This window comes from Xenopus laevis, chromosome 9_10L, assembly GCF_017654675.1.
Source record: "Xenopus laevis strain J_2021 chromosome 9_10L, Xenopus_laevis_v10.1, whole genome shotgun sequence".
Classification (NCBI taxonomy): Eukaryota; Metazoa; Chordata; class Amphibia; order Anura; family Pipidae; genus Xenopus; species Xenopus laevis.
The window spans coordinates 122,667,112-122,692,937 of record NC_054387.1 but is presented as its reverse complement, the minus strand read 5'-3'; the positions used below and the strand labels follow the sequence as shown (position 1 = coordinate 122,692,937).

General features: G+C 42.5%; 2 protein-coding genes and 1 long non-coding RNA gene across 9 annotated transcripts; 2 read left to right on the top strand and 1 right to left on the bottom strand.

Annotated features, from left to right (window-relative positions):
- Positions 1-1,499: 1,499 nt before the first annotated feature.
- On the bottom strand, positions 1,500-13,589 carry gid4.L (GID complex subunit 4 homolog L homeolog). Of its 2 annotated transcripts, none has more exons than XM_018236643.2 (6): positions 13,413-13,589; positions 6,187-6,246; positions 5,888-6,007; positions 5,565-5,666; positions 2,972-3,102; positions 1,500-1,779 (listed from the first exon to the last, which is right to left on the bottom strand). In XM_018236643.2, exons 1-6 carry the CDS (start codon positions 13,587-13,589, stop codon positions 1,716-1,718), a joined length of 654 nt encoding a protein of 217 aa, XP_018092132.1. In that variant the 3' UTR covers positions 1,500-1,715. The 2 variants fall into 2 exon arrangements, with proteins under 2 accessions (XP_018092132.1, XP_018092133.1); XM_018236644.2 differs by having other exon boundaries at positions 5,900-6,007.
- Positions 13,590-13,744: 155 nt separating this feature from the next.
- atpaf2.L (ATP synthase mitochondrial F1 complex assembly factor 2 L homeolog) lies at positions 13,745-25,451 on the top strand. Of its 6 annotated transcripts, XM_018236642.2 has the most exons (10): positions 13,745-13,884; positions 15,310-15,506; positions 16,540-16,584; positions 20,947-21,092; positions 21,178-21,275; positions 21,538-21,618; positions 21,751-21,863; positions 22,351-22,466; positions 24,364-24,504; positions 25,228-25,451. In XM_018236642.2, exons 2-9 carry the CDS (start codon positions 15,389-15,391, stop codon positions 24,499-24,501), a joined length of 855 nt encoding a protein of 284 aa, XP_018092131.1. In that variant the 5' UTR covers positions 13,745-13,884; positions 15,310-15,388; the 3' UTR covers positions 24,502-24,504; positions 25,228-25,451. The 6 variants fall into 6 exon arrangements, with proteins under 6 accessions (XP_018092131.1, XP_018092126.1, XP_018092127.1 ...); XM_018236637.2 differs by lacking the exon at positions 25,228-25,451 and having other exon boundaries at positions 24,364-25,197; XM_018236638.2 differs by lacking the exon at positions 25,228-25,451 and having other exon boundaries at positions 13,749-13,884; positions 15,313-15,506; positions 24,364-25,197.
- On the top strand, positions 19,208-20,538 carry LOC121398329. The gene is made up of 2 exons (XR_005964261.1): positions 19,208-20,083; positions 20,463-20,538. It is a non-coding gene; the product is annotated as an uncharacterized LOC121398329 (long non-coding RNA).
- Positions 25,452-25,826: the final 375 nt, after the last annotated feature.

Below are 25,826 nucleotides of genomic sequence, written 5' to 3'. Positions count from 1 at the left end.
CACTTAATAAAAACCAATTAGAAATTATATCAGAATATTACTCTCTGCCTCATACTAGAAGTTAATTTAAATGTGAACTAACCCATTAAAATGCATTTAATTAGAAGCAAACACTGTTGTGATTAAAAAAAAAACATTAAAAATGTGACTTTGTCCAAAAAGCAATTAAGCAACAAAAAAAAAAAAAAAAAAGTCCCTCTAAATATACATTTACACCAACCAAATGGATGCCCCAGTATTCTTCCTTCCCATCATCCAGTTGTAGGGTTATATCAATCCAATAAACGCTGGCACCCTTACAGCCAAGAGCGTCTCACAAGACTATATAGTGCAAAGCAAAGGGTGCCGGCGTTGTGCAGTTGAGCTAACACTCTATTATAAATATGGGACACGGCTCAGACAAACTGGATGGGAATGAACATCACTCGTGCCAATAGGACAAGCATTGCAATCTAATTGGCTGGAGGAACTGATTTAATGAAGCACTCACGTATCAACGAGCCGCCACTCACTACAAACCTTGTCCGAGCGCAATGGCTAATGTTGCTTGTGCACGAATACGTCCCCACTCACAGATTTGGCTTTTTCAGGGTGGACAGTAAAACATCGAACAGCGTCACTGCCATCTTAAGTTCTGACTTTTACCCAAACGAGGAGCATCGTGACAAACGGAGGGGGGAAAAAAAAGTGTAAAAATCCTCTTATCTGTGGCTACAAGTCACTGAAACACCATATATTCACCCCCCCATGTAATTAGTCCAACCTGTAAATCTTTTCCGTATAACGGAGGTGCGTCCGATTGTGTGAGCTTTCATAGGACAGTCCAAGCTTCCATGTGTTGCCATAAAGCGAGCCTGCGTGTATACGCGTCATCAGAGGAACTGGACGCGGGCCAGCCATTTTTACAGTTCTGTTACTCCTGTGGCCCCACCCACTACGGCCCAGGCTCTTAACTCCATAGAACTATATTCTGATTAAATATATGTGTATTCCTTTATAATATAATATATATATAAAAAATGAAGAATCTGACATTTGCCATCTTCAATGTGAAAACAGCACAATGTATTTTACAGTCCGGAGGAAAAAAAAATTTCCATGTTTTTCTGGACTTTGGGGGCCCCTGAATGGGGCTCTGAGAATTTTCTCTCTGCAAGGGTGGGTTACGATTTCATGAGCAGGGAGAAGAGAAATCCTCCGCCTTGTGATTGGAGTGTTACCTGTGCACAAGCGCTTGTACGATGACGCACATCTATTGGCCAGAGGAAGGGTCCAGGCAGACAAGGGTTACGGTATCTGCACCAATAGGAGCTCACCAGGTAGAGAGAACTGCACGTCCACAAAGTCCAGCCAGCGTAGGCCAACCAATCAGATCAGCCTTTCTCATCCCAAGCTCGCAGTGGCCCAGGCATTGGGGGTTTATGGGTAGTTAGACTAAATAATACACCAACATAGAATAAAAAGCGGGAGAGAAGAAGAAGAAAAAAAAAAAAAAAAAAGCAGAGCGTGTAGTTTTTACTTAAAAAAAGGAAAATATCAAATAAAAACGGTGGTGAGTCTGGAGCGAGGTTGCTGGTGGCTCACGGGTCGATCCTTAATCTCTCGTACATTTGCCTCGGAGTCGGAGGGGCAGAAGAGGAAAGAAGCAGCAGCAGGTCTTTGGCTCCGACCCCTCCATTCTACTCCGATTCTGCCTCCTTGTGAAATCACCTGTGTCACCGGAATTCATAGATGGGGGCGCTGTGTTCAGGGACGTGGGTCAGGTTCAAGGACTGATACCTGTGGGAGAGGGAAAGGGATGAACAAAGCTACTCATGCACCAGCCTTGCCCCGTGACCCCCAATTCCCATCACCCCACGTGTGAGCACCTTCCTCTAGACCAGAGGTTCCCAATGTGTAGGACGACCCATCTGAAGCAGTGACGGGGGCTCAGCTTGAAGGAAAACGAGGGTGACAAGTGGGGGTAACTATTTGCTCTCCTTGATACACCTGAAAGGGCAGCCGGGCGAGATTTGGGGTGAACATAGATGTTGCTCATGGGACCATGACTGAGTGACTGACACACTAATGATGAACCTAAAAAAAGAGTCTATGAGCAAATACTGGACTCCTCCTAGGGGCGCTTGAACCTCTTCTCTTACCAGTAAAGCCATGAAATGTTAAAGGGGACCCATCACCCAAAAAAAATATTCAAAATCCTATTTTATCACATTAGTCAAGCAAAGTGAACTTTAATTACACTGTATAAATGATTGGAATCTTGTTTCCGTCAGTCTGGGAATTCATAATTATAACAAGCAGGCAGGAGCCATTTTGTGGACACTGTTATTAAGACAAGTCTTGTGTCATCTCAGAATCTTGTTTGTGCACCAGAATGGGGGACCTGATGTCCATCCCCATGTCCTGGGGGAATGTAGGGAGAGCAGTGACATCTAGGAAGTGCTGAATGGAAAGTGAAAGTAATTGCCTAAGGCATAGAGGAGGGGCAGGCAATATTTGATTGACAGCCGAGATTTTTAAATGCTATGCATGCTTTATTAAAAAATAGAAATTAGATTTCATGTTTAATTTGAAAAGGACTTTTATTATACAGCTTTGTGTCTGGATGACAGGTCTATTTTAACCTATGCCCCACCAAAAATGTAACTATTACACGGATTCTGCAAGTGCGCCAACAATAACCCACAGCAACCAATCAGAATCAAAGTCTGAGACACATGCGCCTTTTCATAGACCAGGAATTCTGCATCTTGTTTTGTCTCATTGTATTTGCTCAATGACAATAGCAAATGGGTGCATGTGACCAGGTAATATAGAATATATGCCTATAACTGGTGCTATGACATCATACTAATGTGATGTCACAAGACTCACTGGACACTAAACTAAAATATACCCCCTCCCCCTTACTGTATCAAAGGAAGATTATTATATATCACAGTGGGGGTAAATCATTGCCTCGGTCACTCACCACTCGGAGCTGCGATGGTAGTAGTAGCCCTCTATGGATGATGCAGATTTTTGGAAGCAGATGTAATAGAAACCAGCAAAGGAAGCTCCGCTGATATCTTTAATGGTGTGATCTGGGACCAAGAACTGCTCCTGTGGGAGGGGGTGGGAACAAAAGAAAATTAGAATTAGTGGATTCCACTGGTCATAAACCATTAACTTTAGTATGTTATAGAATTCTAAGCAACTTTTCAATTGGCTTTCATGTTTTGGTTTTTTTTTATATATCATTTTTCAATTTGCCTTCTTTTGACTTTTTGCAGCTTTCACTGACCGTACCTAAAAACAAATGCTCTGTAAGGCTACAAATGTATTGTTATTGTTACTTTTTATTACTCATCTTTCTATTCAGGTCTCTCCTATTCATATTCCAGTCTCTTATTCAGATTAATGCATGGTTGCTAGGGGGATTTGGACCCTAGTAACCAGATTGCTGAAATTGCAAACTGGAGAGCTGCTGAATAAAAAGTGAAATAACTCAAAACCAATTGCAAATTATCTCAGACTATCCCTCTCGACATCATACTAAAAGATAGCTCATAGCTCTGGGCGCAGATTACAACAGGGAGGGGAGGAGGGAGGGGGAGAGGAGCAAACTGAGCATGCTCAAGCCCTAGCCCTGGAGGTTTAAGCTGAAAACAGGAAGTCTGATACAGAAGCCCATGAGTACACAATAGAAGGAAAGAAATGCTGTGTTTCTTTTGACAGAGGACTCAGAGCAGCATTACTTTGAGGGGTTACTGGTGTATTTATATAGACCTTTCTGATAAGGCTTGCTTAGTTTTAACTTTTCCTTTAAATAAAGGAAGCAGATGACATGACTAAAGGTGGCCACAGACACACAGATTCTATCGTATGAAACGAGGATTCGTACGATTTTTGGATCGTGTGTGGGGAGTGCCGACAGCTTTCGTCCGGCGGAGATCGGTCATTTGGTCGATCGGTCAGGATTGATTTTGAGCCGACTGATCCCGCCGGAGCTCATTGCCCATCATAATCGGATCGTTCGGCCAAACAATCAGATTACCCCCGATATAGCCATGCTTGTTAATGGCATTTCGGGGAAAGATCCGCTCGTTTGGCGTTGTCGCCAAACGAGCGGATGTTTGTGTCTATGGCCACCTTAAGGCTAAGCCCCAGGTTGAAGACACACCTATAAGTTATTAGGCACCAGGATTCTAATCGCTCCCCTCCTACCCCAGACCAGTGTTCCACTTCTTAACATGCTTCCTTTCATTACATTCTGCCTCCATATTTTTCCTGTCTCACTGGTATGCTCTGGGCATGGTACAGAGCACTTCTATGTCTGGATGGTACATGCACCCTTCTAGAACAGGCACAGGAGATACCTGGGAGGTTGGAAAAAGATGGAGTCCTGGTATCCACACTAAAGGCTGCTGTCATTTTGTTTTTTAAGAAGAGACGTGTTTACTTCTGGTATGAGGTGAGCAACTAGAATCCTGGGCATGGTGCCCCAACTTGGCACTCCTTTAAAGGGAAACTAAAGTCTAAAATAGAATAATGCTATGGATCGTCATAAATTATCATAAATCACAAGTCAAATAATATCTGCCAGAATCCGATACAGCAAGACTGATAATAATCAGAATATACAGACTGCACTGGGTCCTGTGTTATCATGTGATCTAATGTGGATTTTATAGTTTTTGTATTGTTTAATACAAACTTCCTCTAACTCTGCAGAACCAGTGGCTGCAGCAAAATAATCCTCCAAATAGAATCCCAGTTTATCTGTTTAAATCTGGCTCCATGATCTTTGTCCCTGCAGCTGCAGCTGGAGTTGGAAACATTAAACAGAAGATGTAAAGGCAAAAATAAAATCCCATTTTTACTTTATTAACTGAAAAATAAACCTATCCCCAATATACGTCAATTAAAAAATCTGTTTTTATAATATACCTGACTGTAGTGAGATTCCCCCTTCATTTAATTGCTCTGACTGCTGCAGATACAAATCTCAACATGCTCCCCAGCTGCTCTACAGGGAAACAAACAAAGCTGTTTGAGTTCTGGGAAGTAAGGTGGGTGCAGTTTGAAAGTGTGATTGTTTCCCTGCAGAGCAGTTAGGGACCGTCTGAAGTTTCCTATCCACAGCAGTCAGAGCAAGTAAATGAAGGGAGAATTTCACTGCATACAGTCAGGTTTCTTATAAAAACGGTAGACATTTTTTTAATTAAAGTATATTGGAGATAGGTTTCTTTTTCATTAAAGAAAGTAAAAATGGGATTTTATTTTTTTTGTCTTTACATCCCCTTTAAGTAAATCTTGATATGAGAGCCAATAATGATACCAGGGAGGCGTGCCGCACATTCTGGGTTAAAAGTTAAGTAGGTGAAGCAAGTGAAATTCTGCCAATTGCAATTAAAGGCTTTGCACTTTGTTTCCTCGTTATACAATTATGAACGTGTCTTCCCCATGGAGACTGTCCCCACCCTCTGCCTCACATGGTTTATCCCATGCCACTGGCACAGAGGCGCAGGGCCAGTTTGGGTTAAACAGTAGCCACATTAAAGCCACGGTTGCTGCATGTTTACCTTCCACCTCATGAAGACGTAATCGCCGACCTTCAGCTCGTTGTAGTCGAAGTCGTCGGAGTTGAAGGATTTTGCATACTGATAGAAGGCCTGAAACTTCCCCTGAGGAAAGACAAGGGAAAGACATGTCACCTTAAGGGTGAAACCTGTGGGTGCCCACGGATAGAAGGTTCTTGGGACAGGATTTACATTAGGAACCAGAAGTCTCTGATATAAGCCTTTCAGTTAAAGGGAAAGTAATCCTACCTTATGCCTTTTGGGAGTATATATCTATCTATATATCTAGAACCCTTGCCAAAATAAAGAATAAATAAGCAGAATACCCGCTGGCTCACCCAGTGTTTCCGATCCACATCTTCATCCGCATCCCACTTTCTGGTCAGGAACGGGTGTTTTTTACTAATGATTTCTCCTTCAAAGAAGGTGGTGAGGGTTGGGTACTCCTGGAAGCAAAAGGAGGCATCATTAATAACCAGTCTCCATAAACGAAGGCCACGCACTCGCCTTTAGTCGGACTTATAGTTCTACAACATGCTTTTGTTTGCAGATCCTAAAGGATAAACTCCCAACATCCTCAGCCAAGCAATGGTGTAAGATCTTGTATTTATAAATAAGTTCTCACCTCTGTAAGGCCTTTTATCTTCAAGTAACCACACAGATAAGCGTTCTCCATATCCACATGCTACGGAGAGACAGACAACTTTATGTTAAGGTAGAACAGCCATTATTGATTCAACTTGATTTTGTTTCGACTGTCCCTAACTGGCTTCCCTTACAAACTCCCACAGCTCTCCTATTATGTTATAATGCCATTAAGAGGAGCTAGCAACATGTTTGATGGATATAATTTGGGGAGTGGTCAGATAAACACATATGGTCTCATGTGGTTTCCCATAGACGAGAGATACTATAGAAACTATGGCAGCATAGGTATTCCCCTGTACTAAGCACAATTCTGCAGGAACAATCCCCCAAGTTTGTTCATAGTCTGTACAGAGAGATCCCATAAAACTATGGCAGCATAGGTATTCCCCTGTACTAAGCACAATTCAGCAGGAACAGCCCCTAAGTTTGCTCATAGTCTGTACAGAGAGATCCCATAAAACTATGGCAGCATAGGTATTCCCCTGTACTAAGCACAATTCTGCAGGAACAGACCCCTAAGTTTGCTCATAGCCTGTACAGAGAGATCCCATAAAACTATGGCAGCATAGGTATTCCTCTGTACTAAGCACAATTCTGCAGGAACAGCCCCTAAGTTTGCTCATAGTCTGTACAGAGAGATACCATACAACTATGGCAGCATAGGTATTCCCTTGTGCTAAGCACAATTCTGCAGGAACAGCCCCTAAGTTTGCTCATAGTCTGTACAGAGATACCATAAAACTATGGCAGCATAGGTATTCTCCTGTACTTAGCACAATTCTGCAGGAACAGCCCCTAAGTTTGCTCATAGTCTGTACAGAGAGATCCCATAAACTATGGCAGCATAGGTATTCCCCTGTACTAAGCACAATTCTGCAGGAACAGCCCCCTAAATTTACTCATAGTCTGTACAGAGGATTGTTTTGATCACCCCCTCCCCCCAGAAAAGTGCAGGAATTAAAATCTAAGCAATGGGTGACTGGCACAGAGAGTTAGCTGGTGGGCCAGTTGGGCGACACATGAGTCGGGAGTGCAGCTACAGGGAATGAGGAGCCACAGGGGGTCACTAGTGAGTCACAGCAGTCAGTTGGCAGAAACCAATGTGTCACTGTACTGACAGGGGCCCCCCTCCATGGGGTTGACGCTGCACTTTCTGCAAGAACAAACACATCAACAGCTCCTCTGGCAAACGGACAGAAAAACAGCAGTGTCACTGGATTTAATCAGCCTCCACTATCCCAAATACCCTTCTAAAGGGGACCAACGCCCAAACATTGTTTATTTGCAAGCAGTGTATACTGGAAAGCTGCTTAGAATTACATTTTCTTTCACTTGCCAAAAAGTTTTTGCGTTGAGTTCCCCTTTAAAAGGTGTTGTTCACCTTCCAACACTTTTTTCAGTTCAATTGGTTTCAGATAGTTCTCCAGAAATAGACGTTTTCCAATTTCTTTCTATTTTCTAATATTGATGAGTAAATCGAATTTTGCACCTGAATTACTGAGCCGCCAGACTCAAACACCAGAGACATTAAACTTAGATTTTGGGAAAATGGAAAAAAATAAATAATGGAAAGTAATTGAAAAAAGTCTATTTATTGGGAACAATTGAACTGAAAAGTGTTTGGAAGGTGAAGAATCCCTTTAAAGGGGTTATTTAACTTTAAATTAACTTTTAGTATGATGTAGTGATATTCTGAGACAATTTGCTATTAGTTTTCATTATTTATTATATGTGGGTTTTGGGTTTTTGTTTTTTTTTTTTGGAGCTCTCCGGCAATTTCAGACATCTGATTGCTATGGTACAAATTACCCTAGCAACCATGCATTTAAATAAGAGAGAATTATAAACAGGGGAGGGTCTGAATAGAAGGATCAGTAATAACAAGCAGCAATAACAATACATTTGTAGCCTTACAGAGCATTTGATTTAACATGGGGTCAGCGACCCCCTTTTGAAAGCTGGAAATAGTAAGAAGCAGAAGGCGAATATATGGGGAAATAAATGTGTTACACAAATATGACCCAGAGACAGAGATAAAGGAGATATTAGCCTGGCACTGACATTCTCTCCCCTGTGCCAATGGTCTTGTTTATGGAGTTTCTGTGCTGAGCTAAGGGCAGAGATCCAGATGAGAGAAGCAAGATTTCCCAGGGTGCACCTCACTCTATATGTCTATTTATGGCTGGAGGCTCCCATTGCTAAATCAGAGGAGGGGATTCAGGGACACATAAAGGCAACACTAGGATTCAGGAACACATAAAGGCAACACTAGGATTCAGGAACACATAAAGGCAACACCAGGATTCAGGAACACAAAGACAACACCAGGATTCAGGAACACATAAAGGCAACACTAGGATTCAGGAACACAAAGACAACACCAGGATTCAGGAACACATAAAGGCAACACCAGGATTCAGGAACACAAAGACAACACCAGGATTCAGGAACACATAAAGGCAACGCTAGGATTCAGGAACACATAAAGGCAACACCAGGATTCAGGAACACATAAAGGCAACACTAGGATTCAGGAACACAAAGACAACACCAGGATTCAGGAACACATAAAGGCAACACTAGGATTCAGGAACACATAAAGGCAACACTAGGATTCAGGAACACATAAAGGCAACACTAGGATTCAGGAACACATAAAAGCAACACTAGGATTCAGGAACACAAAGACAACACCAGGATTCAGGAACACATAAAAGCAACACTAGGATTCAGGAACACAAAGACAACACCAGGATTCAGGAACACAAAGACAACACCAGGATTCAGGAATACAGGATTTAGGTAGACTCGGGGCCACTGGAGGCCAATGGGCAGGATGTGGCCCTACAAAGGATTTTTATGGTGCCCAGTCTTCTCAGAGGCCCCATAGACTTCACCGTATGACATCATTTTAATTGATTCCCACCCTCCAACATGTTGTCTGACATACAATTGGCCCACTATATGTAATAAGTTGGATAGCAGTGATATAGAGAATATGCCATGTATCTGCACATAGTGACAACAGACACCCCAAAGTAAGGGGGGTGGCAATCTGGTGATGGGAGTTGGGAGTTGCAGTTCCAACACAGAGTAGAGCTGCTAATACATTGCATCAGCCACAGAGATACATGTAGCTCGGGATATCAGTTCCCCTGTAACTTACACACAGTATGAGAGGCTGTCAGGCATTGCTTAAAGGAACACTAACAATTTATTTCTTTAGAGTTGGATCACTTTTGAAATAACTTTTAGTATGAAGTAGAGAGTTCTATTTGGACATAGTTTGCATATAATACACAAAAGCCATGAATATCTTGTAAATTATATCCTTATAAACGGTGAGTTCTGATGTCATCAGTTATAAACGGTGAGTTCTGATGTCATTTCTGTCACATGACTCATTGAAATTTGTGTATTATAATAAATAAAGTACCCCCAGTTGTAAAATATGAGGATATTAGAAGTTACCTCGGAGTTCCATGACCTGTATAAAAACACTCGGCCTTCGGCCTCGTGTTTTTATATGGTCATGAAACTCCTCGGTAACTTATAATATCCTTATATTTTACAAGAGGGGGTACTTTATTCACTATATAATAATTTGGTTTTCATCTTTTATTATTTGTGGTTTTTGAGTTATTTAGCTTTTTATTCAGCAGCTCTCCTGTTTGCCATTTCAGCAATATGGTTGCTAGGATCCAAATTACCCTAGCAACCATGCATTGATTTGAATAAGAGACTGGAATATGAATAGGAGAGACCTGAATAGAAATAGGACTAATAAAAGCAGCAATAACAATAAATGTGTAGCCTTACAGAGCGTTTGTTTTTTTTAGATGGTGTCAGTGACCCCCATTTGAAAGCTGGAAAGAGTCCAAAGAAGAAGGCAAATATTTCAAAAACTATAAAAAAAAAAAAAAATAATGAACACCAACTGATTAGACCTGCCCATTCAACAACATACCGTATATACTCGCGTATAAGCCGAGTTTTTCAGCACCCAAAATGTGCTGAAAAACTCGACCTCGGCTTATACGCGGGTCATACCGTAAATCCCTCACCAGCCGCAGATACGCTCCTTCCGCGGCCGCCCGGAGCAGGTCCAGGAGCTCCGGGCGGCGCGTCCTTCCCTGCCGGCGTTCGCTCCCAAAATGGCGGCGCCCATGGCCGCCACGTGGGTAGCGGCGCCGGCCGCTACCCACGTGGCGGCCATGGGCGCCGCCATTTTGGGAGCGAACGCCGGCAGGGAAGGACGCGCCGCCCGGAGCTCCTGGACCTGCTCCGGGCGGCGATCGGCGACCTTAGTGATTCAGAATGCTTTGGTTTATTCAACCCCAGTCAAACAGCACTAAGCTGTTTTAGCTCTTCCACTAATGTTGTTAAGGGTAAGTATAGCTTTATTATTTTTTTGTCCAAATATTTCTTTCAATTATTATATATTGAGACCGCAGTTTTAGCCTTGCCTAACAATGGTCTGACTACAAGTTCACATGAATACCTAGGGAAAGGCACTCCATTGCAACTGACTAGATGGAGCCAAAAATGTTTATTTTGAAGACCTGATTATGTATTGTCCGTACATTCTAAAGCACCAACATTCACATTTTGAAATCTGACATGGGGCCCCTAGGCTTATACACGAGTCAATACATTTTTCCAGTTTTCTTAGGTAAATTAGGTACCTCGGCTTATACACGGGTCGGCTTATACACGAGTATATACGGTACTAAAAATTAGCTTAAAGGAGAAAGAAAGGTTAAAACTAAGTAAGCTTTATCAGAAAGGTCTATATAAATATACCAGTAAACCCTCAAAGTAATGCTGCTCTGAGTCTTCTGTCAATAGAAACACAGCATTTCTTTCCTTCTATTGTGTACTCATGGGCTTCTGTATCAGACTTCCTGATTTCAGCTTAAACCTCCAGGGATAGGGCTTGAGCATGCTCAGTTTGTTCCTCTCTCGCTCTCCCTGCTGTAATCTGAGCCCAGAGCTATGAGTGAGCAGGGAGAGACTCAGGCAGGAAGTGATGTCACACCAAGCTAATATGGCAGCTGCTATCCTAAACAAACAGAGACAGTGTCTAGAGCTTTTTACTCATGTATGGTAAAGCATTCTGCAGAATAAATATAGCGTTGTAGCTTGCACTATTGTGACTAATCTATTGGCAATAAAATGCCTCCGTAGCTTTCCTCCTCCTTTAAAGGTGAACCACCCCTATTAAGTAAAGACTATTTCTTGTCTGTCTTAAATAAAGGCATACACATACATTAAAGGCAAAGCAAACCCGCAACAAATGAATGTTAAAATGTTAAAAACTGAGCACGTTTGCTATTCACATTTCTTTGTCTACTTTTCATGATATTAGCAGTTTCAAGCCTCTGTAATATAATGGATTTGAAACGGCGACCCCTTCTGTTACATTCTGAAGATAAAGTTAGCGAGAAGAGGAAAGGCTTGTGATGTTGCTCTGCTCAGAACAGACCAGGGAAACGTCACATGACTTACCTGCCCATCTACCTCATTCTCTGAGAAACATCACCTGACTTGTGTTAATACTTTGTTTTCTAGCGTCTGTGTCCAAATTTCAGAAGGTGGTGCTGTTGGTTGACATTCATTTTATCTGTAGTGTAAGAACTGCTAAAATCTTGAAAACTAGAACTGATGGAAATTGCAGAGTGTTCAGAAGAGCAATTGTTTTATATATCCTTTATAAAATAAAAAAACCTGAGTGCCTGGGCCGCAGCCTGTCTATGAACAGAGTCCTGGTCTCTCCTGCACAGACACCCGGGGTCCGATTCAGACCTTAAAGGCAATGGAACAGGTTGTGGTTTATTAGCCAATGTACCTGCTATGAAAGGGCTTTTGCAAGTCACTTGGAAATATGGGCTGCCCAGAAATTGCCCTAAATGCCATCTACTAGTTTGCCTAGAGCAGGGGCTCCTAACATTTTTTACTCATGAGCAACATTCAAATATAAAGAGAGTTGGGGAGCAACACAAGCATGAATAAAGTCCCTGGGTGACAAATAAGCGCTGTGATTGGCTATTGGTAGCCCCTATGTGGACTGGCAGCCTGCAGGAGGTTCTGTTTTATACAACCTTGCAAAACTTGCCTCCAAGTCTGGAATTAAAAAATAATCACCTGCTTTGAGGCCACTGGGAGCAACAGCCAAGAGGTTGGGGAGCAACATGTTACTCACGAGCCACTGGTTGGGGGATCACTGGTCTATAAGTATTAGTCTATGGGTATAACCACCTCCCATCTACCCCCGCCCCCTATAAAGCAAAGCTGGGGCCCCTGCACCAATGTTATATCTGTATCTGTCTGTATCACTGATATAATCAAGTCTTAGCCCAACATCTTACAGTCTGACCCATGGGACAAACCACAACCATTTCCTCCCACATCAGATCCATCGACAAATCACATTCTCTCTCTCTCGAGCCTCACTTTCCACTCTATGCCCCCAACCTCCCCCTGTACCACAACTTGTGCCCCTCAACTTTAGGGTAAGGCCACACGAGGAGATTCGGGGAGATTTTGTCGCCTGGCGACTTAATCGCCTCGTGTTTTGCGCGACTATCTCCCTGAACCGCCTCAGCATTTTTCCCCATAGGCTAGAATGAAAAGTCGCCTGCGCTAATGCACACGCGGCGATGCGTTTTCTATCCCATCTCCGCGTGTGCATTAGCGCAGGTGACTTTTCATTCTAGCCTATGGGGAAAAATGCTGAGGCGGTTCAGGGAGATAGTCACGCAAAAGACGAGGCGATTAGTCGCCAGGCGACAAAATCTCCCCGAATCCCCCCGTGTGGCCTTACCCTTACTCCCACCTCCCCCCAGTCAGGGTGCCACTACTCTCCCCCCAATAAAGTGCTCTTGTTCATACAGCCCATGTGAGTCAGAGCCCCCCCCCCCCATACAAGATTCCCTGCCCCCCCCCCATTAGAGCCACTAAGCCCCCAGCCTGGACCTGCCCTCACTAAGCTGCACACACCCTACCGGCTGCTCCCGGGGCCCCAGCAGGACTACAGGGAACAGCCGGCGGCAGAAGGACTAATTACTAATGGGAACAGCCGGCGGCAGCAGAAGGACTAAATAGGGCTCCAGGGGGCCCCAAGATGCTCTATACCAGGGCCCCACTCAGAGACTGGTTTCCATTCTCCAGGCAACACTGTTTCCCGTCCGGACTGGGCCTCACCTGCAGAACCACTTCCACATCGTACGAGTTGCCTTTGCTCTTCTGGTGGCCCCGGAACTTGGAGCCGCTGTACAGGAGGGTGGTGGCGACCCCGGGCTGCTGGGTGTTGATGGGAGGCGGAGGGATAAGGGATGAGTATCCGGAAGCCACGCTGTTGGACTTGGTACGAACAGGCATGTCCAGGGCCGAGCCCCTATCCCGCTAAGGTGGCTCCAAACTAGGGCTCGGCCACTTCTTCACTCCCGGCCCCGAGCACCTGGGCCTCTCCAGCACCCTGCGCTCCGATTGGCTGAACGAAAGACCGCCCACCGCGCAGCACCGCCCCTTAATTGGCTTAAGTGGTGACTCGGCGCCGCCGGGAAATGTAGTCTATGTGAAACCGACCAATGAAGACAAAGGAACGTTCGGACTGGCCGCTTGCCGGACGTGACGTCAAAGAACAGATCAGGGTCAACAAGATGGCAGCGCCCAGGTGAGCAGGTGCTTCTATCTGTACTGGGGTCTGTGCGGCGCATTCTCTCTGGCAGAACATTCGGGTTTCTCGGGTATAAAGAGGAATCAGCCCTGTGGGAAGCCGGAGATTGTTGCGCGGGAGGGAGACCACAGGGACGTGTTGTTGCTGCTGCTTTAGTGATATTTCCATTGTGAGACATTAGGATTTGCTTCCTGGATGTAAAACCTGTAGCTCCTCAGTCTTTAGTGTTTCTCCTGTGACACCTGCTCTTACTATTCTGCACATTGTCACGTGGCTACTAATTATATACTTTATCATGTACTTCCTGTTGTATTATTATTTATTTATTTCATTGATACACGACAGAAAGGACATCACTAAGGACAGATTATATCTGATGACATCACTAAGGACAGATTATAATTGATGACATCACTAAGGACAGATTATATCTGATGACATCACTAAGGACAGATTATAATTGATGACATCACTAAGGACAGATTATATCTGATGACATCACTAAGGACAGATTATAATTGATGACATCACTAAGGACAGATTATATCTGATGACATCACTAAGGACAGATTATAATTGATGACATCACTAAGGACAGATTATATCTGATGACATCACTAAGGACAGATTATAACTGATGACATCACTAAGGACAGATTATAACTGAGGACATCATTTTGGACAATTATACCTGATGACATCACTAAGGGCAGATTATAATTGATGACATCACTAAGGACAGATTATATCTGATGACATCACTAAGGACAGATTATAACTGATGACATCACTAAGGACAGATTATAACTGAGGACATCATTTTGGACAATTATACCTGATGACATCACTAAGGGCAGATTATAATTGATGACATCACTAAGGACAGATTTTATCTGATGACATCACTAAGGACAGATTATAACTGATGACATCATTTTGGACAATTATACCTGATGACATCACTAAGGGCAGATTATAATTGATGACATCACTAAGGACAGATTATATCTGATGACATCACTAAGGACAGATTATAATTGATGACATCACTAAGGACAGATTATATCTGATGACATCACTAAGGACAGATTATAACTGATGACATCACTAAGGACAGATTATAACTGATGACATCACTAAAGACAGATTATAACTGATGACATCATTTTGGACAATTATACCTGATGACATCACTAAAACAGATTATAATTGATGACATCACTAAGGACAGATTATAATTGATGACATCACTAAGGACAGATTATAACTGATGACATCACTAAGGACAGATTATAATTGATGACATCTCTAAAGACAGATTATACCTGATGACGTCACTAAGAGCCATTTATAAGGATATAATTCACAGGATATTCATGGCTCTTGTTGTGTATCATATAATGATAATTTGTCTCCACCCAGCAGGTTGACTCAGTGTTGATGGGACAGTGTGCTGAGCTTTAGCCTTTCCGTGCCCATAAGTGACCCTCATTACTAGACCATGTTGCCCAGTCTTCGAGCGATCGCTGCCCGGGGGATTTTTGCATCATCGGCTCCTCTCATTCGGGCGGTTCAGGCGGCTCCTCATACGCACAAGCGTTTCTATGCAGGTGCTGCAGGTAAGTATCACTGGTGATGTTTCTTTTACCATTTATAGAACTATTACTGACTTATGAACAGGAAGAAAACTAGAAGGTGCCAGTGTATTTTTACTTCCCTAATTATGAAATGTGCTGTGAAATGTTGCATTTAGAGCCCATCTACTCGTCCCGCCCATCTGTTCACTTCTTAGGAGCCAATCAGCAAGTAGATGTCCTGACTGGGTACTGCAGTCTATCCTGTTGGAATACAGACCTGTGATTGGCTGCCCATCCGGACAATGAGGACACACCCATCACTCATGGAAACTACAGACAGGGAACAAAGCTCCAAGAAAGGCAGTAGCATAACAACTAGGGGTGCACCTGGGCCCACCCACATGGGCCCACCCATTCATGGGTCCATCAGGGATAAGGCGACGTGAGGATGGAATAGTAAAGTCCGGAGCGTGGGGCAGCAGCTCTAGTTACACCACTTTTTTAAAAGTTAAAATCATGGGCAGGCTATTGTTTCTCATACTCACTATAACGGAAGGAGTCGCAGTGGGACATGGATTTTACTATTGAGTGCTGTTCTTATATCTAACAGGCAGCTGTTATCTGGTTACCTTCTCTTTGTTCAGCTGATGGGGGGGTAAGAGGGAGGGGGTGATATCGCTCGAACTTGCAGTAAAGAGTGACTGAAGTTTATCAGAGCACAAGTCACATGACTGGGGACACCTGGGAAACTGACAATATGTCTTGCCCTATGCCACATTTCAAAATTAAATTAAGAAAAAAAATCGGTTTCCTCTTTTGAAAAATGGATTTCAGTGCAGACGTCTACTGGAGAGCACAATTATCTGAAAAAACATGTTTTCCCATGACAGTATCCCTTTAAATGATTTGCCTTTTTCTTATGACTCTTTCCAGCTTTGAAATGGGGGTCACTGACCCCATCTAAATATATTCCAGTCTCTCATTCAAATAATAATTCTGCAGTTGCTACTAAGGCATGAGTCCGATTACTTGCTCTTTTATCTATTGATTCGAGTCTTGTATTTTTATGTTGCAGAAAGAAAAAAGTTCTATGAAAATGTCAGCATTTCCCATGGAGAAGGTAGGTTTTTAATAGTCATTTTCAGAACTTGTGCATGTGTCATAATCTTTAAAGGAGAAGGAAATTTAAAATAACTGGGGGAGGGGTTTCCAAGATGTTGGGTTCAAAAAGCACCGGCCTGGGTACAGTTTGCTGAGTGCCACTCTGCCATCTTCTTCCTGTCTCCAGCCATTCTCTATCTGGCCTGGGCAAGTGCAATGGCTGCCCCCATGGCTACACAGCAGCTTGTTTATATAAACTATAGTAGTACTTATTTGTTATCTACTGTGTATCCTGTGCTTGAATGGCTGCCCCCATGGCTACACAGCAGCTTGTTTATATAAACTATAGTAGTACTTAATCTGTTATCTACTGTGTATCCTGTGCTTGAATGGCTGCCCCCTGGCTACACAGCAGCTTGTTTATATAAACTATAGTAGTACTTATCTGTTATCTACTGTGTATCCTGTGCTTGAATGGCTGCCCCATGGCTACACAGCAGCTTGTTTATATAAAGTATAGTAGTACTTATCTGTTATCTACTGTGTATCCTGTGCTTGAATGGCTGCCCCCATGGCTACACAGCAGCTTGTTTATGTAAACTATAGTAGTACTTATCTGTTATCTACTGTGTATCCTGTGCTTGAATGGCTGCCCCCATGGCTACACATCAGCTTGTTTATCTAAACTATAGTAGTACTTATCTGTTATCTACTGTGTATCCTGTGCTTGAATGGCTGCCCCCATGGCTACACAGCATCTTGTTTATATAAACTAAAGTAGTACTTATCTGTTATCTACTGTGTATCCTGTGCTTGAATGGCTGCCCCCATGGCTACACAGCAGCTTGTTTATCTAAACTATAGTAGTACTTATCTGTTATCTACTGTGTATCCTGTGCTTGAATGGCTGCCCCCATGGCTACACAGCATCTTGTTTATATAAACTAAAGTAGTACTTATCTGTTATCTACTGTGTATCCTGTGCTTGAATGGCTGCCCCCATGGCTACACAGCAGCCTGTTTATATAAACTATAGTAGTACTTATCTGTTATCTACTGTGTATCCTGTGCTTGAATGGCTGCCCCCCATGGCTACACAGCAGCTTGTTTATATAAACTATAGTAGTACTTATCTGTTATCTGCTGTGTATCCTGTGCTTGAATGGCTGCCCCCATGGCTACACAGCATCTTGTTTATATAAACTATAGTAGTACTTATCTGTTATCTACTGTGTATCCTGTGCTTGAATGGCTGCCCCCATGGCTACACAGCATCTTGTTTATATAAACTATAGTAGTACTTATCTGTTATCTACTGTGTATCCTGTGCTTGAATGGCTGCCCCCATGGCTACACAGCAGCTTGTTTATATAAACTATAGTAGTACTTATCTGTTACCTACTGTGTATCCTGTGCTTGAATGGCTGCCCCCCATGGCTACACAGCAGCTTGTTTATATAAACTATAGTAGTACTTATCTGTTATCTACTGTGTATCCTGTGCTTGAATGGCTGCCCCCATGGCTACACAGCAGCTTGTTTATATAAACTATAGTAGTACTTAATCTGTTATCTACTGTGTATCCTGTGCTTGAATGGCTGCCCCCTGGCTACACAGCAGCTTGTTTATATAAACTATAGTAGTACTTATCTGTTATCTACTGTGTATCCTGTGCTTGAATGGCTGCCCCATGGCTACACAGCAGCTTGTTTATATAAAGTATAGTAGTACTTATCTGTTATCTACTGTGTATCCTGTGCTTGAATGGCTGCCCCCATGGCTACACAGCAGCTTGTTTATGTAAACTATAGTAGTACTTATCTGTTATCTACTGTGTATCCTGTGCTTGAATGGCTGCCCCCATGGCTACACAGCAGCTTGTTTATCTAAACTATAGTAGTACTTATCTGTTATCTACTGTGTATCCTGTGCTTGAATGGCTGCCCCCATGGCTACACAGCATCTTGTTTATATAAACTAAAGTAGTACTTATCTGTTATCTACTGTGTATCCTGTGCTTGAATGGCTGCCCCCATGGCTACACAGCAGCCTGTTTATATAAACTATAGTAGTACTTATCTGTTATCTACTGTGTATCCTGTGCTTGAATGGCTGCCCCCCATGGCTACACAGCAGCTTGTTTATATAAACTATAGTAGTACTTATCTGTTATCTGCTGTGTATCCTGTGCTTGAATGGCTGCCCCCATGGCTACACAGCATCTTGTTTATATAAACTATAGTAGTACTTATCTGTTATCTACTGTGTATCCTGTGCTTGAATGGCTGCCCCCATGGCTACACAGCATCTTGTTTATATAAACTATAGTAGTACTTATCTGTTATCTACTGTGTATCCTGTGCTTGAATGGCTGCCCCCATGGCTACACAGCAGCTTGTTTATATAAACTATAGTAGTACTTATCTGTTACCTACTGTGTATCCTGTGCTTGAATGGCTGCCCCCCATGGCTACACAGCAGCTTGTTTATATAAACTATAGTAGTACTTATCTGTTATCTACTGTGTATCCTGTGCTTGAATGGCTGCCCCCATGGCTACACAGCAGATTGTTTATATAAACTATAGTAGTACTTATCTGTTATCTACTGTGTATCCTGTGCTTGAATGGCTGCCCCCCATGGTTACGCAGCAGCTTGTTTATATAAACTATAGTAGTGTTTCTGAAGCAAACACAGCAATTTTACCAGTGCAGAGCAACACTGCACAATATTTTAATTATTTTGAGACACTTTCAGTTTTGGTGCTACTGGAGGTACCATAAAATAAGGAGTTGGAGTCGAAGGATTTATGTACCGACTCCGCAGCCCTGAGGGGTCAGGAACATAAGATTCTTCCAATGTCTATTGGGCATCTGCAGTGCACCATGAAGGGCAATATCAAGCTGGATCTAAGAAACTCATAAACACAGCACTAGCATCTGAAGCACCCCCCATACACCAACATTGATATACAGTAGAACCCCTATATTACTTTTTTCAGGGGACCAGGGGGTAAAATACAGGAAAATGTAAAATGAGGGAAATGTATTAATGTATTATGCATAATATATAGGTGGGACCTCAAAACAACAATGTAAAATGAGGGAAAACTTAAAATCAATTTTAACTGTAAAATTGAGGTTTCACTGTAAGTCAATGGGGTTGTTTTTTGCCCTGCATTTTGAGCCTACTTACTTTAGCTTGGAAATACTCCAGGGGTGTCTGTATTCAGCCCAAGTGGTAAGTTGTCTACATCCCATGCAGCTAGCCAATGGGGCAACCAAACAGATAAGTGCACTTTGGCCACCCGCGTGTTTCAATATATGTCAAATTGTGCAGCTGTGTCTGGCGATGTATAATATGTTGAACAAAGCTGTGTGTTTAACTTTCATATAGTTGCTCTGTACTTTTAACTCTGCTATATCCACAAAATCAAAAAGGAAGAGGAACGCCAGCAGAATAACTGCAAAACATTTACTCCAGGTTCCGGCACAATAACTGCAAAACATTTATTCCAGGTTCCGGCACAATAACTGCAAAACATTTATTCCAGGTTCCGGCACAATAACTGCAAAACATTTATTCCAGGGTCCGGCACAATAACTGCAAAACATTTATTCCAGGTTCCTGCACAATAACTGCAAAACATTTATTCCAGGTTCCGGCACAATAACTGCAAAACATTTATTCCAGGTTCCTGCACAATAACTGCAAAACATTTATTCCAGGTTCCGGCACAATAACTGCAAAACATTTATTCCAGGTTCAGGCACAATAACTGCAAAACATTTATTCCAGGTTCCGGCACAATAACTGCAAAACATTTATTCCAGGTTCCGGCACAATAACTGCAAAACATTTATTCCAGGTTCCGGCACAATAACGAATTTATTCCAGGTTCCGGCACAATAACTGCAAAACATTTATTCCAGGTTCCGGCAGGATAACTGCAAAACATTTATTCCAGGTTCCGGCACAATAACTGCAAAACATTTATTCCAGGTTCCGGCACAATAACTGCAAAACATTTATTCCAGGTTCCGGCACAATAACTGCAAAACATTTATTCCAGGTTCCGGCACAATAACTGCAAAACATTTATTCCAGGTTCCGGCACAATAACTGCAAAACATTTATTCCAGGTTCCGGCACAATAACTGCAAAACATTTATTCCAGGTTGTGGTCACATGACATCAAGTGTGTATTGACCTGAAACATGTTGTGTAACAACAAATAAATGTTCCTCTTTGTTTTTGATTGTGCTGATCCAGGGGTGTAGATCAGGTCCTTATTCAGACCCCTTTCTTTTTATATGGTGAAATCTATAACTTCCAGCATATAAAAGCAGCCGGTACTTAAGTCACTGTCTCTTCCCTCCAGGAGGGTTTGAAATTAACCTGGACAGAAAGAAGCTTAAGACTCCACATGGGAAAGTATTTACAGTTCCCAGTGAGGCTTTGGCTGTAGCTGTGGCCACAGAATGGGACTGCCAGAGAGATGTGATCAAGTTCTACACCATGCACCTGGTAAGGATTCTCCTACACCCCCATCACTACCACCACCAGAATCCTGTAATCATTCCCTAATTGTGTATTGCCTCCTACTCTATAGACCACACTGTGCAACACAGCCTTGGATAACCCCACGCTAAGAAACAAGGAACAACTTATTAAAGCCGCTTTGAAATTCTTGGAGACCGACACAGTCTGGTAAGTGACCTATAGCTTGTTACTTTTGGCAAGTAAGCCCCATTCGTGTACCTCCCTTAGCCCTCCTATAGTGTCTTACAAGGAGCCAGCACAATATTCTCATTTTTCATGTTCGTCCTTTGAACGGAAGGAGCGTAGCCATGGAACCAGAGGGAGCTGCAAGTGAAAATATTCTGTGATGATGGAGTCGCTGGCTCTCCCTTCAACCGACTGTATAGTTTCATGCAGAATAGGTAATCAGATATTTGCTTTTATATTGCAGTTACAGAGTAGAAGAGCCCCCAGGGCTAGTGGAGCTGCAGAAGAATGAGTGGGATCCTGCGATTGAATGGGCAGAAAAGAGGTGAGCTGAGAAACAGACTGGGGCAGAACAATGCTATTTATCACTGGCGTGTACGAGTAGCGCAATTTAGGCCACTTGTATTTACTAGATATTGTATATTCTTCTTCTTTATTCTCTCTTTTTTGTCATTAGATACAACGTTGTGATTGGATCCTCCACAAGCATCGAAGGGCCCATCATACCAACGGAGACCAAAGATGTTTTTAGCAGTCATCTGGCATCCTACAATTCCTGGGCATTATTAGGTAATAGTATAATAAACTATACCACTAGCATGCATCCCTGGGTTGCACAAAGGGGGGTTGTTCACCTTTAAATTAACTTTTAATATGATCTAGAGAGTAATAATGCGAGACCATTTGTAATTGGTTTTCATTTTTTATCTCGTTTTTATCTAGTTGCTAGGATCCAAATTACCCTAGCAACCGTGCATTGATATGAATAAGAGACTGGAATATGAATAGGAGAGGCCTGAATAGAAAGAGGAGTAATAAAAAGTAACAATAATAATAAATCGGTAGCCTTACAGAGCATTGGTTTTAAGATGGGGTCAGTGACCCCCATTTGAAAGCTGGAAAGAGTCAGGAGAATGCAAATCATTCAAAAACTATAAAAAAATAAATTATGAAGACCAATTGAAAAGTTACTCAGAATTAGCCATTCTATAACTTACTAAAAGGTAACTTAAAGGTGAACCACCCCTTTAACACCCCGCTTCCCCCCCCAATACAGGTATCGAGTTTATCATTTCTCAGCTCAAGTCTCTCATCCTGACCATGGGACTCATCGAGCGACATCTGCCAGTGGAGAGAGCGGTTCTGCTGTCACGTTTAGAAGAGGAGTATCAGGTAACCAACTGCTTGCACTCTAATACAGCAGGATCAATCACAGCTTCTTATTCTGGGTGATTTTAAAGTGATATAAGGGGAGGGAGTAGCGGAGCTGTGGAATCAGTCCGAAGTAATTTTGTGGAGTCGCCAAAAATATTCCGACTCCTAATAACTAAATACAAACACTGAAAATAATGAATTAACGAATAGCTTCTATGAAGGAGGATATAGCAGAAGCCATTGGGGTGTATTTATCAAAGAGTGAAGTTAGAGATCGCCACAGTCCTCTAGAGTGAAATTCCGTCACTCTCCAGTCATTTCTATGGGATTTTTAAAAGAGTATTTATCAATGGGTGAAAATTCATCCTTAATAAATCTGCCTTTCAAAATCCCATAGAAATGGAGAGTGACGGAATTTCACTCTAGCGGACTGTGGAGATCTCTAACTTCACTCTTTGATAAATATACCCCATTGTGTTTCTAAGAATAATACTTTTAGTTAATTTTGGATTGTATTTAAAGGGATACTGTCATGGGAAAAAAACATTTTCAAAATGAATCAGTTAATAGTGCTGCTCCAGCAGAATTCTGCACTGAAATCCATTTCTCAAAAGAGCAAACAGATTTTTTTATATTCAATTTTGAAATCTGACATGGGGCTAGACATATTGTCAATTTCCCAGCTGCCCCCAGTCATGTGACTTGTGCTCTGATAAACTTCAATCACTCTTTACTGCTGTACTGCAAGTTGAAGTGATATCACCCCCTCCCTTCCCCCCCCCAGCAGCCAAACAAAAGAACAATGGGAAGGTAACCAGATAGCAGCTCCCTAACACAAGATAACAGCTGCCTGGTAGATCTAAGAACAACACTCAATAGTAAAAACCCATGTCCCACTGAGACACATTCAGTTACATTGAGAAGGAAAAACAGCAGCCTGCCAGAAAGCATTTCTCTCCTAAAGTCACATGACTGGGGGCAGCTGGGAAATTGACAAAATGTCTAGCCCCATGTCAGATTTCAAAATTGAATATAAAAAAAGTCTGTTTGCTCTTTTGAGAAATGGATTTCAGTGCAGAATTCTGCTGGAGTAGCACTATTAACTGATTTTGAAAAAAACAAGTTTTCCGATGACAGGATCCCTTTAACAGCTAATTATAGCTCTATGTCAGCTTCATTTAAGGGCTGGGACACACTGGGCGATTTGGGGAGATTTAGTCGCCTGGCGACTAATCGCCGCGACTTTCCACGACCAATCTTCCCCGAATGCCTCCCCTCGCTCTGCGCCTGGCTAAAATGAAAAATCGCCTGCGCTAATCACACGCGGTGATTCGTTTTCCGAAGTCGTCCGAAGTTTCCTCGTGAGGCAACTTCGGGCGACTTCGGAAAACGAATCGCCGAGGAAACTTCGGGCGACTTCGAAAAAAGAAGTGCAGTGAGTGCCATCCCGCTGGCGATTTTTCATTCTAGCTGGCGGGAAGGTAGGGGGATGGCAGTTCAGGGAGATTGTCGCCCAGAAGAAGAGGACATTTGTCGCCGGGGTGACTAATCTCCCCGAATCTGCCCGTGTGACCTTACCCTAATACAGCAGGATCTCAGAGCTTCTTATTCTTAATAATAATTGATGTGACACAAATAAATAAAGCTTGTGTTTGAAATCTGATCCACTGAATCGCATAACCTTTTGTGGGTGCATTTAGCTCAATGCTTGAAGGTGTTACTTTCTGTATAATCATGTAGAGCAGATCAGTCCCCTCTCTAGTAATGACCTCACAGATATTCGGTGCAATATACCCGCATGTAATGATCACGGGCTGTGCCCAGGTATGAGCCAAACATTCAGAGATTTGGACTCCCTGCTCTGCATAGACACCTACAGTTCCTTCTCCAATCATATTCTTTTTATTCGATTCAGATCCAGCAGTGGGGAAACGTGGAATGGGCGCATGATTTTGACCTGCAGGATTTGAGTTCCCGCACAGCCGCCGGCACCCTCTTTGTGCATCTTTGCTCTGAGAGCTCTACCAAAAAACACAAGCTGTTGCAAGACTGAATGGTACGGGAAGCATTTCTAACTTGCTGACTGTTTCTGGGAGACCTTCCCATCCCTACCTGAAATGTCTGTACTGGTGAAAGGTGAAAACAAAACGCCTGCTGACATGTGAGTGAGGACACGGCATCTCTATGGTTAGAGCAAGAGGCACATCTGAACTCTTAAAGGAGAAGGAAAGCTACCGAAGCAGTTTATTGCCAATAGATTAGCCATAATAGTGCAAGCTAGAACACTATATTTATTCTGTAGAATGTTTTACCATATCTGAGTAAAAAATTCTAGAAGCTCTATTTGTTTAGGATAGCAACTGCCACATTCCCATGGTGTGACATCACTTCCTGCCTGAATCTCTTCCTGAAACTCATAGCTCTGGGCTCAGATTACAGCAGGGAGGAGGGAGAGGAACAAACTGAGCATGCTCAAGCCCAAGCCCTGGAGGTTTAAGATGAAAACAGGAAGTCTGATACAGAAGCCCATGAGTATACAATAGAAGGAAAGAAATGCTGTGTTTCTATTGACAGGACTCAGAGCAGCATTACTTTGAGGGATTACTGGTGTATTTATATAGACCTTTCTGATAAAGCTTACTTAGTTTTAACCTTTTCTTCTCCTTTAACTGCAAATATATGTGACAGACTATAAGTGCTGCCTAAATCATTATGATTAATAAAGTCTGGGGCTTATTTAAACCAGGAATCACCAGCTGAATCCTTCCATCTGTTGTAGGACCAGATCTCTTGTCTGGACAAGAATCACATGTTGGCTGTGGATGTAACCAGTATTTCTGGGAGGTCCAACCTGCATCTCCTTTGTTGTGGCTTATCTACAGCGATCAGCTGACATTGGTTGCTGATGATTGTATCTGCATCGTGCTATACAGGTATAGGTTTGTTATCCCGAAACCCGAAACCAGAAAGCTCCGAATTATGGGAAAAACCATCTTCCAGAGACTCCATTTTATTCCAATCTATATTTTTAAAAAAAATTATTTTCCTTTTCTCTGTAATAATAAAACAGTAGCTTGTACTTGATCCCAACTAAGATATAATTAATCCTTATTGACAGCAAAGCCAGCCTATTGGGTTTATTTATTGTTTACATGATTTTCTGGTATGAAGATCTCCGGTCCCAAAAATTCTGGATAACAGGTCCCATACAACTAAACGTCCTGCGCCAGAATCATAGATGTTGAAATGTAACTCATTTAGTTTCCATGCTTCATACTGGTTTAGGGGTTACCTCTATGGTTGGTATAAAGATTCCAGTCATTTTATTTGTCTTCTTTTTATTTATTGGGTCGTGGCAGAGGATTTCAAGGCATACAG